This window comes from Theobroma cacao, chromosome 1, assembly GCF_000208745.1.
Source record: "Theobroma cacao cultivar B97-61/B2 chromosome 1, Criollo_cocoa_genome_V2, whole genome shotgun sequence".
NCBI classification, from domain to species: domain Eukaryota; kingdom Viridiplantae; phylum Streptophyta; class Magnoliopsida; order Malvales; family Malvaceae; genus Theobroma; species Theobroma cacao.
Window position 1 is genome coordinate 8,647,197 of NC_030850.1, and position 14,898 is coordinate 8,662,094.

The 14,898-nt window shown below is 36.1% G+C and overlaps 3 protein-coding genes across 4 annotated transcripts; 2 read left to right on the plus strand and 1 right to left on the minus strand.

Moving 5' to 3' along the window:
- On the plus strand, nt 36-2,768 carry LOC18612027 (protein trichome birefringence-like 43). The gene is made up of 4 exons (XM_007048595.2): nt 36-971; nt 1,110-1,272; nt 1,602-1,777; nt 1,902-2,768. The coding sequence occupies exons 1-4, from the start codon at nt 256-258 to the stop codon at nt 2,398-2,400; spliced, it is 1,554 nt and encodes a 517-aa protein (XP_007048657.2). The 5' UTR covers nt 36-255; the 3' UTR covers nt 2,401-2,768.
- Nucleotides 3,772-6,027, plus strand: LOC18612028 (protein trichome birefringence-like 42). The gene is made up of 4 exons (XM_018126952.1): nt 3,772-4,633; nt 4,726-4,888; nt 5,212-5,387; nt 5,474-6,027. Exons 1-4 carry the CDS (start codon nt 3,912-3,914, stop codon nt 5,955-5,957), a joined length of 1,545 nt encoding a protein of 514 aa, XP_017982441.1. The 5' UTR covers nt 3,772-3,911; the 3' UTR covers nt 5,958-6,027.
- Nucleotides 6,404-13,566, minus strand: LOC18612029. 2 transcript variants are annotated; one of them, XM_007048598.2, is made up of 5 exons: nt 13,408-13,566; nt 11,398-11,569; nt 10,294-11,023; nt 7,142-7,311; nt 6,404-7,065 (listed from the first exon to the last, which is right to left on the minus strand). In XM_007048598.2, exons 2-5 carry the CDS (start codon nt 11,491-11,493, stop codon nt 6,868-6,870), a joined length of 1,194 nt encoding a protein of 397 aa, XP_007048660.2. In that variant the 5' UTR covers nt 11,494-11,569; nt 13,408-13,566; the 3' UTR covers nt 6,404-6,867. The 2 variants fall into 2 exon arrangements, with proteins under 2 accessions (XP_007048660.2, XP_007048661.2); XM_007048599.2 differs by having other exon boundaries at nt 13,207-13,566.

The window sequence follows — 14,898 nt, forward strand, 5'->3', positions numbered from 1 at the left end:
GTGTTTTCGTTATAAAATCCAAGACTGTTGTTACCACTACAACCATGCCCTTCATCGCTGCCTCTCTTTTGCACCACAATATAGCAATCTCTTCAAAGTATAAAACCGTCTTTGCAGTTGGATAATCAAATAATTACTAGACAAATAAATTAGCTTAAGTATAGGAACCATTTATTGGTTGTCCTAGACGCATTTCAGACACCTTCAGAAGCCATAACCCTGTCTTCAGACAAGAGATACCAGAGTTCTTCAGCCATGGGCAAATCCACCGTCATTGAAAGATGGTGGCTTGTCACCTTCGCAAGCTTTATAGTCGTCCTTCTCTTTTTCCTCAATCACAGCCCCGGTAGCAACAATATATCAGTGCTTCAAAATCTGACAATGCCAATTACAGCTACCAATGGGCTCGCCATGCCTACCATGCTGTCTCCTTTGCCCCCAAACATTACTGAGAATGAGGAACCAGAAAAATCTCCTAATCAGTTTCCCATGTCCAAGTTGCAATCTTGCATACCACAGAACGAAAACAAAGATTTCACTGAAACATCCTCTTCGCAGATTCCTTTGTCAGGCTTGCAAAATCCAAAACTGCCCGACTTGTCTGATTTTGTGAAACAGGCAACCCCTTCTCTTCAGGTTACCATTTCAGGTTTGCAAGAGGCAAAACGACCATCAGAAATAACTGATAAAGTTGAAGCAACAACAACATCTTCTTCTCAGACTCCTTTGTTAGACGCGCAACATCACGAACCATCCAAATACAATGATGATGAGGAACCAATTACAACGGAGAAAGAAGGAAAATGCAATATCTTCGAAGGAAAATGGGTTTACGATCCTAGGGAAAGTCCACTATACGACGCGGCAATGTGTCCATTTTTTAGTGATACAGTGAGCTGCCGAAGGAATGGACGGCCAGACAGGGAATATGAAAAATGGAGGTGGGAAGCTAATGACTGCAAGATTCCTCGGTAAGCAGCAATATTTCTCCTCCGCTAATATATGGTTTCATTTTCATCTTCCTTACAATTTTTATTGCATGAGCTTTAACTCCTTTCCTCTGGTTTAACCCTTTCTAATACTAGTATCGCTTTCTTTTTCCCTGAAAGGTTTAACGCCAAGGACATGTTGGAGAGACTGAGAGGGAAGAGAGTTGTAATAGTTGGGGATTCGATCAACTTTAGCCAATTTGAATCTCTTGCTTGCCTTTTGTATTCTGCTATACCTGATCGATCTTATGTCGATGCTCGGAGTCGGGTCTTCAGGGCAGAGGTGAGGCAACATGGTCATCATATTGCTCTGTTCTCTACTTAATAAGGATATGATCAGTCTCTTCTTCTGTTTTACTGATCCTAAACTATATACCAAGTATATAAACAAGAAAGATGTCCATAAGTTATTATACAAGTAGGACAAATTTCATCATAATTTATTGATTCACTGAGTACTCCTTCTAATCTCAGCTTGATTTTCTCAGTTAATTGCTTGTTTCCTCTTAATTGCAATTCAATGTTAATTCGGTCTTCATTATCTTGAATTGTTTTCTTAATTCGTGTGACCCTAATTCCTAACAAGCGAGGACAAATTTGATGGGGTTGCAGTCTTATAACTTGGTTATTCAGTCTCACTGGGCTGAATTTCTTGTGGAAGTCATACTGAACAAAACAGATGGCAAAAAGACTTTAAAACTCGACTCACTTGTCCCCACTGCCTGGAAATGGAAAGATGCTGATATTATGGTGTTCAACACTGGTCACTGGTGGGTGAACCGCAAAAGGTAATGTAACTTAATAATTTGCTCAATGAAATGTGTGTGTGTGTATATATATATATGTACAATTATTACTATAAGTTAGTAACTTTTGTAGTCTATTAATGGGGTGAAACTTTATTGGTAGCAGGTGGGACTGGTTTCAGTACAAGCGGAAAGTGTTCGATGATATGAAGATTGAAACAGCGTTTAAGGTTGCAATGAAGACTTGGGCTCGTTGGATAGACAAAAACGTAGACACTAACAAAACAAAAGTCTACTTCAGGAGCATGTCCCCGCCGCACTTTGGGAAGGACTGGTGCTACAAAGCAACCAAGCCCATCATGGATGAGTCCTACCAATTAACATTCGGCAAATCACTAAAAGAAATTGTTGAGAAAACACTGGAAGGCATGAGGACGCCGGTGAAGTACTTGAACATCACAAAACTAAGCGAGTACCGGGCCGATGCCCATTCTTCCATTTACGGAACAAAGCAAGGGAAATTACTGGTGGCGACAAAACAAAAACCCCCAGCGATGGTGGCTGATTGTAGCCACTGGTGTTTGCCTGGTGTTCCTGATACGTGGAACCACCTACTTTATGCATCTATGGTCTTAGATAGCTCTAGGGACATTTCTACTTCCTGAAATTCAATTCGGTTTTTTTTTGTTAATTTCTTTCTTTTCTTTTAAAAAATTTGGTCAGAAGTGATAATGATCACTGTGGAAACCAGAAGATGCTAAAATTGGATTAATGCGAACTGTCACTTGACATTGATACCAACAAAGAAAAGGAGCCTTCAGATTTGACTCGCTACTCCAGGGAGAGACTGAGTTTGAAGTCGGTTCAATAATTACTACTTCATTTCAGGGTTAGTTATTTGCATCAGTCCATATTGCAGTCATCGTCTGTTGTTTAATCAGGAAAGTTCGATTACTTCATTGAACCCAAGCCACGGCATCCAAAGCATTCCTTTCATGAAATTTCAAATATATGTATTGTAATAAATTGGTTATTTTGTTCTTCAATTCTGCGTTGTTTAATTATTTGTTTACTTACTTTTATGTCCACAACAAGGCGATAATCAGCACAAGTTTGGCAACGCAATGCATTAACCTTACAGCTCCGCTGTGTGGTCCTGCTTTCAGAAATCCTCTTATCACTTTTGTCGTGTTGGGAACACCGAAAAGAGCAAAACCACACATCCGACGAAAGGAAAAACAGATAAGAAACTCACGGAAGAACTCAAAACACGTTTTTCTTTAGAAAAAATAATTTTATTAATAAATAGTTGAGATATAAATTTCAATGAAAAAAAATTATATCAGGGTTCACATTTTCAATATAAAATATATATATATATATATATATATTTATCTTGTGAAAAAAAAATCATATCTCGATGCACTGGTTTCTTGATTTCGATATTTTTTATGAAAAAAATTGAATAAATTATAATATCACTTACCAAAAGTTTGCACTTTTCAATTTAAAAATGATGTTTAAGCAGAGAAAGACTTTATTTATAAATCCGAAGGAAACACCACTCTAAAGTCAAATCTATGCTACCAAATTCTCAGTGCAATTCATTCCGGTGTTAACAAACACATATGCCATTGAATTATACTCTCAAGGTTTAAACGTTGTGCAGGAGTGCTTCCTGATTCATATATGGAGTTCTTCTATCTCTACGAGCCTATAGGGAAATTGTTGAAAGCAAATTCGATCGGAAAATAAAGATGGGGTGAGACTTTTCGTCCATATTCTTGTTTGATGCTAACTGATATGCATGCCATCCACATCTGTGCATTAAGAGTATTTGTGAAATAACTCCTACATTTATTAATTATAAATAACCAACATGCATCCAACCCTTCTCACTTTCACAGGACCACTGATCCTACAGCCTCAGCCTCTGTCCTCATTAGCACCAAGACTTGGCTATCTCTTGAAAAGAAAACTCCACACCCGACCCTAAATTTACCCAGCTCTATATCTGGATAAAAAGACTCATATTTTAATAATTTTTCGGAGAAGGTTATGTAAAATCTTAATTTACCTGACTTGAGAAAGTTCTTAAATGTTTAGCCCACGCTGATTAGAAACAGTTAAGGATAACACAAGTCTGCCTTGGAGCAGGACAAGTAGTTCTTCAGTCATGGGCACCTATTCAACCATCATTGAAAGATGGTGGCTGGTCACCTTTGCAGGATTCATACTCGTCCTTCTCCTTTTCATCAGCCACAGCCGCAATGGCTACAACATATCTGTGCTTCAGAACCTGACAGTGCCAAAAACAGCTTCTACTCAGTATACCATGCCGGACAACATGCCGTCTCCAATATCTTCAGATCACATTGGTAATAAGGAACCAGAAAAATCTTCTGATCAGTATCCCAAGTTAACGTTGCAAACTTGTATGCCATCAAACTTTACTTATAGTGAGAAACCAGCAACATCTTCTTCTCAGGTTCCTTTTTCAGGCCACCCACATTCAGAACCATCACACATCTCTGATAATGTAAAACCGGTAATGCCTTCTCGGGTTCCCTCTTTAGACTTCGAAAATTCAAGCCCATCAAACTTTACAGCTGGTAAAATCGAACCGGTAACATCTTCTTCTCAGTATCATTTATCAGGCTCGAAAAACCCAAAACCATCAAAGGTTTTCGATGATGTAAAACCAAATTTAACGGAGAAGAAAATGGGAAGATGCAATATCTTTGAAGGAAAATGGGTTTACGATCCTGGGGAAAGTCCTCTGTATGATTCAGCGATGTGTCCATTTTTTAGTGATAGAGCTAGCTGCCAAAGGAATGGACGGCCAGACAAGGAATACGAAAGATGGAGGTGGCAAGCTAATGAGTGTAAGATCCCTAGGTAAGCAGTGCCTTGGCTCATAAATGCTTTCATTTCACATTCCTCTTTCTGTAGTGTAGCATTGTAAGCAGGTCCTTCCATTTTGCTGTAAGGTTTGACGCCAAGGACATGCTAGAAAGACTTAGAGGTAAGAGAGTTGTACTAGTGGGGGACTCCATCAACTTTGGCCAATGGGAATCTCTTGCGTGTCTTCTTTATTCTGCTATACCTGATAGATCCCACGTTGATGCTCGAAATCGGGTCTTCAGAGCAGAGGTAAGAGAACATTATTCCCATCGTACTCTTTAGTTTTGATCTTCTTCTCTACAAATTCCTCTCTCAAGTCTCAAGTACTGTTTTAGTCTTGTTAAGCAAATGGTTGAAGAAATTCAAAAAGATGGAAATAAGCAGACAATTTTAACTTGCATATAGTTTCTCCAGTTCGATTTCCACATCTGCTCGATATTCTTCCTCCCAACTACTTTTATTTGTTCATTCTACGTAATGAGAAATTCAACATGCATGCTTCCAATTCATAAATATTACTCATTGCCTTCATTATTTTCCTTAACTAGAAGGTAATATTTGATGTTATGCAGTCCTATAACTTGATAATAGAGTCTCGCTGGGCGGAATTTTTGGTGGAAGTAATAGTGAACAAGACTAGTGGGAAAAAGATATTAAACCTCGACTCTCTTTCCTCTTCTGCCTGGAAATGGAAAGGTGCAGATATTATGGTATTCAACACTGGTCACTGGTGGATGAGTCGCCAAAGGTAATAATTCTTAAACGAGATGTGAATATGTAAATTGTGAAATGATTACCTTTGCAGAGGTAATGGGTGAGAATATTGCATTGCAGGTGGGACTGGTTTCTATACAAAAAGAAGCTGTATACAGATATGAAGCTCGAAAGAGCATTCAAGCTTGCTATGCAAACTTGGGCTGGTTGGATCCAAAAAAATGTGGACACAAGCAAAACAACAGTCTTCTTCAGGGGCATGTCTCCGGCGCATTCCGGGAGAAACAAGTGCTACAGAGCAACCCAACCGATCGAGGATGATCAGCCTTTCAAACTGAAATATAGTGAATCACTGATCAAAGGCATTGTCGAGAGAACAATACAAGGCATGAGGACACCGGTGAAGTACTTGAACATCACAAAGCTAACAGAGTATCGAAAAGATGCGCATTCTTCAATTTATTGGAAGCAAAAGCAATTCAGGCCTGGGCCCGATTGCAGTCACTGGTGTTTGCCTGGTGTGCCTGACACCTGGAACAACCTTCTTTATGCAACCATGGTCTTTGATAGCTCTAGCTCTAGCTCTAGCTCTAGCTTGGCATAATTTATTTATTGTTATTTTTATTTTAACAAAATATATAAGCTTCTTCTTGCAGATGTTTTTCCTTTGGTCATGGGGGTATTAAGAATTCAGATAAACAGCAGATGCTCTATAAAATTAACCAAAACCAGCTAGGCTTGAGCTTGACTCGCCGCAGGGCCTTAAGGCTGTGGGACAGCAGCTCGCATTCCAAGTTAACCGCATGGCAAACTTAGCAACTTCAATGAGGGTATATTTTTGCTCAGATGCTAAATGAAGACTGGTAATATTTTTCATTTAATATCATTCTTGACACCAAATTTAAGAGAACAATGCATTAACTATGAAATATTCTTATGGTTTCCATCTTCTCAAAACTGAAGGCCGGTACTAGGTCACCCTTATTCATTTTCGCATACCAAACACAACATACTTGTATTTGTATCAGAAACAGTACAGAAGAAACAGAATCAGGCCAATCCAGACATGTTTTTGCATTGCTAATACCATGTGAGAAGTAAGCGTAATTTGAGCAGTTCAAAAGGACAGCATAGTTACGACCATTGAGGACTCATACATAATAAACATATTTACATATTGATGAATAAACTTTTAGATGGCTTACAGATTGCTGAAATTTTAACATACCGTACTGTATTGAACCTCTGTCTCTGTCTCCGCAAACAGGGGGACTAGGTCTGCTAATAACTTTTGTATACTAATTATTTAGATCGTAACTGGAAACGGTGTTTCCTTTTCCTTTTCATTTTTTGCCCTACAGCCACAGTATCATAAATCTTACTTCAATAGTGTAAGTTGGGCACCATTAGCATCAAGTCCAGCATCTCACTTAATTCATCAACACTTCAGCAGGGAGGGATGGAAATAACCTCGAGGTTAATTTGATTATGTACATAAAGCTGCCATCCTCCACCTAGAGAAGCTCCCACTCAGAATCCAGGACATCATGATTAAGTGTTCTCCTTGTATCCTCTCTTATTAGAGCTGACGTTGAACTCCCCTCAGAGTCTTGATCAGATTTTACATCATCTCCATACCATAGAGGAAGTTGTTCGTATTCCTTTTTCCTTGCTGACCTCATCCTTGAAGAAATTGCATCACGAATCTTTCTCTGGAAGAAGAGGAAATTATCAACTGAAGGTCACGAGAGAGAAGGGGGCAGGAGAAATACAGGGATGTCAAAGCACCTGGTAAGTTTTGTGTTTGCCTTCCCTCTGAGGATGAAAATGAAGTTCAGCTCCATTCACCAGGAAACAACTTTCATCAACTCGTATTTTATCTAATTGTTGAACAGTTTCAATTTCCTTTCTACCAACAGTACTGCTCCCTGAGGCATCCTTGGTCCAGTTTAATTTTCCTGCAAAGTTCATGACACCAATTAAAACATGCAGCTTTGCGGATACAAACAGGTTAAGAAACTTGTATTGAAAATAAGGAAAAACCAAAAACCAATAGAAGGGTGGAGGTGCAGGGGTGACAGTGGTGGGGATTGTGGCGGGGGGTGGTGTAGAAAGAGATTGCTTTGCATAAATGGCTTCTAGTAAGATCAATGACACCAATAAGCAGCAATTAAAACAATAACTGAAGTTCTGAGAGAAATTTTTGATGATCAAAGATTCCTCAAACTTTTACTTAACTCAGTACCTCCATTTGTAGAATTGTTTTGTGTCATTAAATATCAGAAGGACCATTACCCACACCATTTGCTGGAAATTGAAAAAACCTAAACCATGGAGTTAGATCTTTGGTTTTCCAGCAATAAGAGACAAGACCACCTAAGACTGGATTGCGAGTTTTAGTTCATCCAGTCAGAAAGTTCCGTCACCAGAAGACATTCCACAGGTCGAGTCGGGTGACGGCATCTTTGGGTCACACGCCACACTCACCTATGCAGCAGACTCTGCTCCATCGCCTGCTGATGTCACCTGCCACGTGAGCTTTGATCGCCATTTCAGCCAGAATTTCCGTCTTTGCTAATTTTGAAGTCCTAATTCCAATTTTGAGGTCCATTTTGCAAGATATATCCTCAAAAGGTCAGAATTTAATTGGACAGTTTATGAAAATCTTTATTTTAAGGTAAACATGATTACTTTGGAGCAAATTGAGAGTTTGGAAGATGATATGTACGAAGCTACTTAACACTTACAAGAGTTGATTGCTTTGAGAGAGTGATTTGGCTTTGAAAATTTTCATCCTTCAGTATTTTAAGTGTACTATGGTTTCAAAGATTATATACTCCAAAGTGAGAAAACACTAGAAAATTGGTGATTACAATTTGTTTATGATGAATTGATGGAACTAAAAGACGAATTTCAGAAACTGACAGCTAGATTTGGAAAAGGTTCATGCACCTTCAGATCCTTTTTCAAATTCACCTTTTAAAACATGTTCCTCTAATGTGCTTATGAAGAAGGATTCAATCGAAACTCATATTGTAACTGCTAAAGTGAAATTACAGTAAAGGATAAATGCTTCAGGAAAGTAAAAAACCAATTTTAGAACCTGTTGTTGACATCCTTGCAGAAGAGGAACGTACCATGGTAGAGATCTAAAGTTGAGGAGCAACACATGCAACATTATCAGTGACTTGAAGAATTTAGAGGTACCTAGTCTCAAAACTGCAGAGGTTGAGAACCTAGAGGTTGCGTTTGAAATTTTAGAGACTGAAGTTTGAAGTGGTTCAAGAAAATAAGAACTGTGAGCTGCTACCTAGTAACGGTTCTACAATTAACTTTTTATTCTTCCAATTACAGAGGTCAAGTTTATTGTTTTCAAGGAAAATTCTTCCATTTAAGTTGCTTTGTTGAAGATGTTTGTGCCACCAGTGAAGTTCATATTTGAGACTACTAGTCATGAATCAGGCTCAAAATTTCTTCTACTTCAAATTTTCAAAACTGAAGGTTGAGTTTTTTCAAACTAGGGGAGAATGATGGAGGATAAAGATATTCTAGTTGATAGATTACATAACATAGGACTCTATTTTATATTTCATGGATTTAATTGTAACTTCATATATATATATATATATATATATATATATAGAATATTTTAGAACATTTAGGTTATTTTGTATTGATTAGTATTTTCCTTTATCACAAGTATTAGTTTTAGGGTTATATTTGGTATTTAGCATTTTATTAGGATTTCGGGTTTCGTTATAAATACCTATGTTTATTTTTTTTAGTTTTGATGAGGTTTTGACTATTGAATATTGAGATTTTGAGATATTGGTTATTAAGATTTTCTCCCTCTATTGATACTTCAGGTTTTCTTCCTCTTCCATTTCTCCCCCAATTTCCTTTGTTCCTCCCTATTTGCTTCTGTCTATTTCTGAGTTTCCCTCTAAATTTATGTTTTTTATCTCTTTCCCTACTTGTTCTACACCAGGTTGACAGCAACCAGCAAGCAGAAAGTTTCAATTGCAACCAAATGAAGAACTACCAGACAAATAGCAAACGTCATTCAGGGAAAAGTGAAAAAGAAAATTAAACACAAATAAATTTTATTCAATGTTCTCTTTTTTTCCCCCACAAATGGGGAGGTGGGAAAGGGAAAAGAGGGGGGGATGACTTGTGAAAACTAGAACCAAACTTAAATTCAAGCCAACCTATTTGGGAAAATTGTTGCTAAGTTATTTTAGCTAAAGGTTGTTAAACATAACATGCAGCGTAGGTAACATAAAAATCCTCTCAATCATTAAAAAAAAAAAGGTTTTGAAGCAATCTTATAAACTCCAACACAAAGGCCACAACTAGGTTTTGTACTAGATTTTAGTGACCACTGTAAGTAAATTAAGCAGAAATAAAACAAGGACATATAAAGCGAGTCTCACGAATATCCTAGAATCACTAAAAGTTAGTAACCTGATGGAGTAACACAAAAAACTGATGTGAAAAAGGAATTCCATACAGGTCCAAATCAAACCAAATTACTTTCCAGTTATTCACTTATAGTCATCTTCCAATACTAGCAACAGAATTGCTAAAACCATTTAGCAGAACTTCTATAATAAATCATAATTGCCAATGCCAATAAATAGACTTTCCTAATCATAATTGCATAAACAATTTTATTGGAAAATTCATTGAGTTGAATCTTACTATTCGCAGAGCATCGTATGAATATATATATTTATATATATAAATATATAACTGGACAGGATGCAGAAACAATTTTATTGGAAAATTCATTATGTTGAATGTTACTATTTGCAGAGCAGCCTATGAAAAAAACCATCCAGCATCTGAAGAACTGCCTGCAGCTGCAGATTGATGACAACAATTGCAACCGTAACAAGAATGAGGAAAATTTTAACACAGTAGGGCCAAGGAAATCTCACCATTTGATTCTTCTGATTCAATAATAGAGGATGAACATCTCATCTCCATTTCGTTTTTCTCAACTATCCCAACCAAGTGTAAACCATCAGGTAAAATTTCAGGTACAGAGTCACTTGCACTTTTGATTTCATTAGAACTTTCTTCTATGGAGTCACAATCATCTTCTTCAACTGAAACTGGGGTTAATGTTGCGGGTATCTGGTGACAAGACACTTCATGATTTGCATTAGCATTCCCACAAAATGATGACATCCTGCCAAACTCATTCTCCACACAACCAGCTTCAGAAGATGTCTCAGCTGGAAGTAAATGCTCAACATTTGTCTTATTAAGTGTACACCTGTTATTATGCTCCCCAGAAAGCAAGTCAGAGGATGCTCTTTCCACAAAACTCCCAGAGCAGGATTCAAATATGTTATCAACCATGTGAAGCTGGCAGGACGAAGGCACATGGGCAGCATTTTCATTAACATCAGCAATTACTTCTGAATCTTCAGTCAACTGCTCGCTATCACCCTGTATGGCATCCTCCTTTAAACCTACATTAGGCTTTTTTAATGTCTCAGCATATATCTCTACTGGCAAGTCAGAGGCTGCCACTGCTTTCATGGGCTCAAAAGAAGATGGAAGAAGCAAATCCTGCATCACATCTTGCATCATACCGGAGTAGAACTTTTTGACACTAGCACCTACAGTCTGCACCCGATTCTCAACATATTTAACTGTGTCCTGTTCATAAAGATAATAAGTTAATGGAATGTTGCTACCAACTTATATGAGGATATGCTGAACGAAGATAATCAAAGTGCGACCAGTTCAGAGATAAAGTCACTGTGAATATGAAATCAAACCGCATGACACAACAATTAAGGCTCTCTTATAGATACAAGTCACCTCAAATAAGAAGCCGAAAACATAGTAATACATAATTTCGCAAGAAAACCATGCTGTAGACTGTTATTTGCACAGAACACAACAAAATCAAGGGAGAAGGAGGACTGCCTTCTGACAGCTGGGTTCTCATGAACTGTGTCCACAGAACCTCCTTTGGACCTGAAAAAGGTTGGAGATGGTTCAAAAAAAGATTATCAAAAAGGGCATACCTGGTACATAACTTCTTCCACCTCTAGGCACATGGCTTCAAATTTCTCATATACATGCCCCACCCAGGTTATACCTTTTAAATCCATACTGATCATCAATCAACCTCACTGGACCAGCTGTTGGATTTCCTCTGCTATCTTCTGTTTGCAATTACGTTAACTAAGTACTTATCTGCAGGAAATTAGATTTAAGTTCAGTGAAGTTTTAAAAGAAACACAACATGGGTGCTAGGCAGTTCAATTGAGACACATACATCCAAGCCCAAGAAAATATGCCAAAGAACATAAATCAAGCATAACTAGATTTGGTAATCATATTCACGTGGTGCCAATTTTGACCCAAAAAAAAAAAGAAAAGAAAAGAAAAAGAGTTATTTGAAAAAGGGGTCCCTTGAACTAGGAAGAAAGGAATGCTGGCCGGATGTCCAATTTGAATGAACAAAGCCTTATAACACTTCATTGTTGAAACCCCTGAATCAGTCCATTGATGATAAACACAAAGAGAGGAAATTTGGGAAGAAATGGAAGAAACAGCAAGAGAAAAGCAGAGAGAATTAATAGAGGGGAAAACTGAAACTCAATATTCCAAAATCTTAATAATTTATAATCCCAAACCTACTTAAAACATGGCCAATCAAAGCATTTTCAGTCATCAAACCCTAATATACACTCAAGGTTAAAAACATATTCCCCATTAGAAAAACCCTAAGAAATAAAACCCCAAGGTGACTCTGCGTCATAGTTCTTCATATAATATCCAAAAAGTAAGTAAAAGATAGAACCTGTGAACAGTTTTGAAAAGTTATCTTGACATGACACAAGCAAAAGGCCGTAATGCCAGGACTTACTAAAAACCATCATCCTAATCTTTTATATTGCTCTTACATTAAATGAGATTAGTCTCTTTGGAGGCCACTATGTAGTCTCTTCTCTCAAATAATGCCACAGTAAGAGCTAAAAAGTTTGTTTAACATATAAAATCATTTAAAAAGCAAGCAAAACAGCAAAAATCATGGAATCTTCATCAATACTCGTTTGTTCTTAAATTCTGATCTTCATTCTACCAAGCTTCCATTAAGCTTCCATTAGATGTATAAAGTCTTAACCATATGACACAAAAACAGCATGCAGAGGAAAAAGTAGAAGAATCTTGATGAACATAAAGGATCAAAATACCAGGAAACAGGTATCTAAGAAGACATTAATTATATAGATGCAGTGAAAGGCATGACACTTGCATTGCATAAGCAATCCAATTATTATAAATTAAAAGACAAAACCATACTTTCAACTGTTAGGTAACATAAATAAATCGTCAAGAATCACAAATTGATTTTCTTATGACCACTGTTACCAGAGGCCTCGCTGTCAAAAAAACTACTCTGTGGAAGAATTTGATGATGAAAAGATCATCAGGGATGCTTGAATGTATTCTCCTCTTAGTAAGAATTAGGAATAAGAAAGGAAAACAGCCCTTAACTTCAAGAAGAAAATGAAGTTAGAGCTTCATCCTTTATAGAAAAGAGTCAAAACAAGAACAAAAAAACCCAAAAAGAAAAATCTGCGTTTAGAATCAATTATCTGAAGCCAACAAATTAATATTTAAAGAAACACAAACCCCTTTAATTAACCGCTTCAGCTAATACTACATATTTCCACCCCATACCAAAAATGAAACAAAAGAAAAAACCATGAATTCGAAATGATCATAAGCTAAGTTTGCAGATGACCATCAATACAAATTACAGTTTCTAAAAAGATAAAAAGACATTAAAACCACAGCAAAATTTCATAAAAAAAGATAATTACCAAGAAAAACAAGTAATCCAAAACAAAAAACAGAAACCCTTTCGTCAATTATTTGGATAATTAACATAAACGAATGGTATAAGAGACACGAAGATCTTTATCTGTAGCAAAGTTCAGAAAAATAAGCAATTTCCTTTTCTTTTTCTTTTTCTTTTTCCTCATTTATCCTCCACGAAAACTGGTTGAAGCAGGAGAACTTACGTGTTGTGAAAGATGAAGCAAAACCAGAATCTAAAACTTGGTCAAGGAATTTCTTGGATTATGTGTTCATCGATTTCAAACTTCAACCCCACGACACTACAATATAATTGTTATAGGCTTTGTGTGAAGAGAAAAAAAACCTATATGGCAGGCAGAGTTGTAACAGCTTGATCACTTTATAGGCGTTATTGGTAGACACGTGTTCTCATAAAGCCTCAAACCTAAGGTTTACTATTAGCCCAGTAGTGGGGCCCATCTCTTACATTGTCGTCGATTGAGGGAAGGGGGGAAAAGGAAGGGAGTTTTTTTTTTTTTTCCCTTTTTCTGTTTCCTATTTTTATGTTTTTTGATTGATTGATATATTTGGATAAAGTACAGCAAGCAATGCTTGGTCTATATTGGCTCTGCTTTGGGCCACAAGTTTAACATGCTTCGATACAGCCCAATCCATTAATCCCAAAGTCCCTTAATTCTTTTTCTTTTTCATCCAAAAATCAAAATTATAAAATAATCAAGCATAAAAAAAGATAGGTTAAGTTGTATAATTATTAAAAATTCTTAATATAATGATTAATTAATTATTATTAATTAAAAATATTATTTTATATTTTATATTTATATAGTTTAATTTAACATTGACATGAAGGATAATATATATCATGTAATCATATCAATATACCACATTATCATCTATTATGACATGTGAATGATATGTTAACATCTCGTGTCAAAAAATATCTCGTGATATTTTCACAATTATGAGGATTAATGTAACTTGAACGAATAAAAAAGAAATATTAAGAAAGTAAGAAATCTTGTTTTAGTGTGTATTTACAAATGAAATGATTAATATAAATAGAATTTACAAAAAGAAAAAATAATGTTAAAATATTTAATTTGAATGAATAATATTTAAATTAAATTTTAATCTTAATCCAATATAATGCACATTCAAATTTAGATATATATAATCAAATCTAAAAGTTTAAATATTCAATTATTACAGTCAATGAGATAATTACTTCACAAGGAATGGGAATGTCACTTATCTCACATACATCGTGAAGCCAATTAGTGTGCCGATTGGATGACCACTCATCATGAGGATTTAAGCATAGGATTATAAGTTTATGATGTACGCCTGTAAACATTTTTTATTTATTACTTGCAGACTCTTTAAGTGTTCAATGACCTGTAATGTTATTTTCAATTAATTTAATAAAATTTCTCTTCATATAAAAAAAAATTAAATTAAACTTCTATGTTTGATCATTTTATCTAGATTACTTGACTTGGTCTGAATTCTTGGACCTCAACATAATGGATAAGTGAAAATTTTACAAACATTTTCAAACAAACAAACAAGTAAACCGATCGTTAATTTTGATTTTTTTTTTTATAAAAAAATACTTTTATTATGAAATAAAAATTCACGAATAAAGGTATGAGAAACCTTAATTTTGGATTTCAAAGCAAGAAATTTTGGATGCC

Excerpts from the sequence above, each read along its gene's own strand:
- LOC18612027 (XM_007048595.2), top strand. The coding sequence starts at position 256 with ATGGGCAAATCCACCGTCATTGAAAGATGGTGGCTTGTCACCTTCGCA. Across the intron at positions 972-1,109 it reads AATGACTGCAAGATTCCTCG|GTTTAACGCCAAGGACATGT; the intron begins GTAAGCAGCAAT and ends TTTCCCTGAAAG. Across the intron at positions 1,273-1,601 it reads GTCGGGTCTTCAGGGCAGAG|TCTTATAACTTGGTTATTCA; the intron begins GTGAGGCAACAT and ends ATGGGGTTGCAG.
- LOC18612028 (XM_018126952.1), top strand. The coding sequence starts at position 3,912 with ATGGGCACCTATTCAACCATCATTGAAAGATGGTGGCTGGTCACCTTT. Across the intron at positions 4,889-5,211 it reads ATCGGGTCTTCAGAGCAGAG|TCCTATAACTTGATAATAGA; the intron begins GTAAGAGAACAT and ends GATGTTATGCAG. Across the intron at positions 5,388-5,473 it reads TGGTGGATGAGTCGCCAAAG|GTGGGACTGGTTTCTATACA; the intron begins GTAATAATTCTT and ends ATTGCATTGCAG.
- LOC18612029 (XM_007048598.2), bottom strand. The coding sequence starts at position 11,493 with ATGATCAGTATGGATTTAAAAGGTATAACCTGGGTGGGGCATGTATAT. Across the intron at positions 7,312-10,293 it reads TGAATCAGAAGAATCAAATG|GAAAATTAAACTGGACCAAG; the intron begins GTGAGATTTCCT and ends TGAACTTTGCAG. Across the intron at positions 7,066-7,141 it reads GCAAACACAAAACTTACCAG|AGAAAGATTCGTGATGCAAT; the intron begins GTGCTTTGACAT and ends CTCTTCTTCCAG.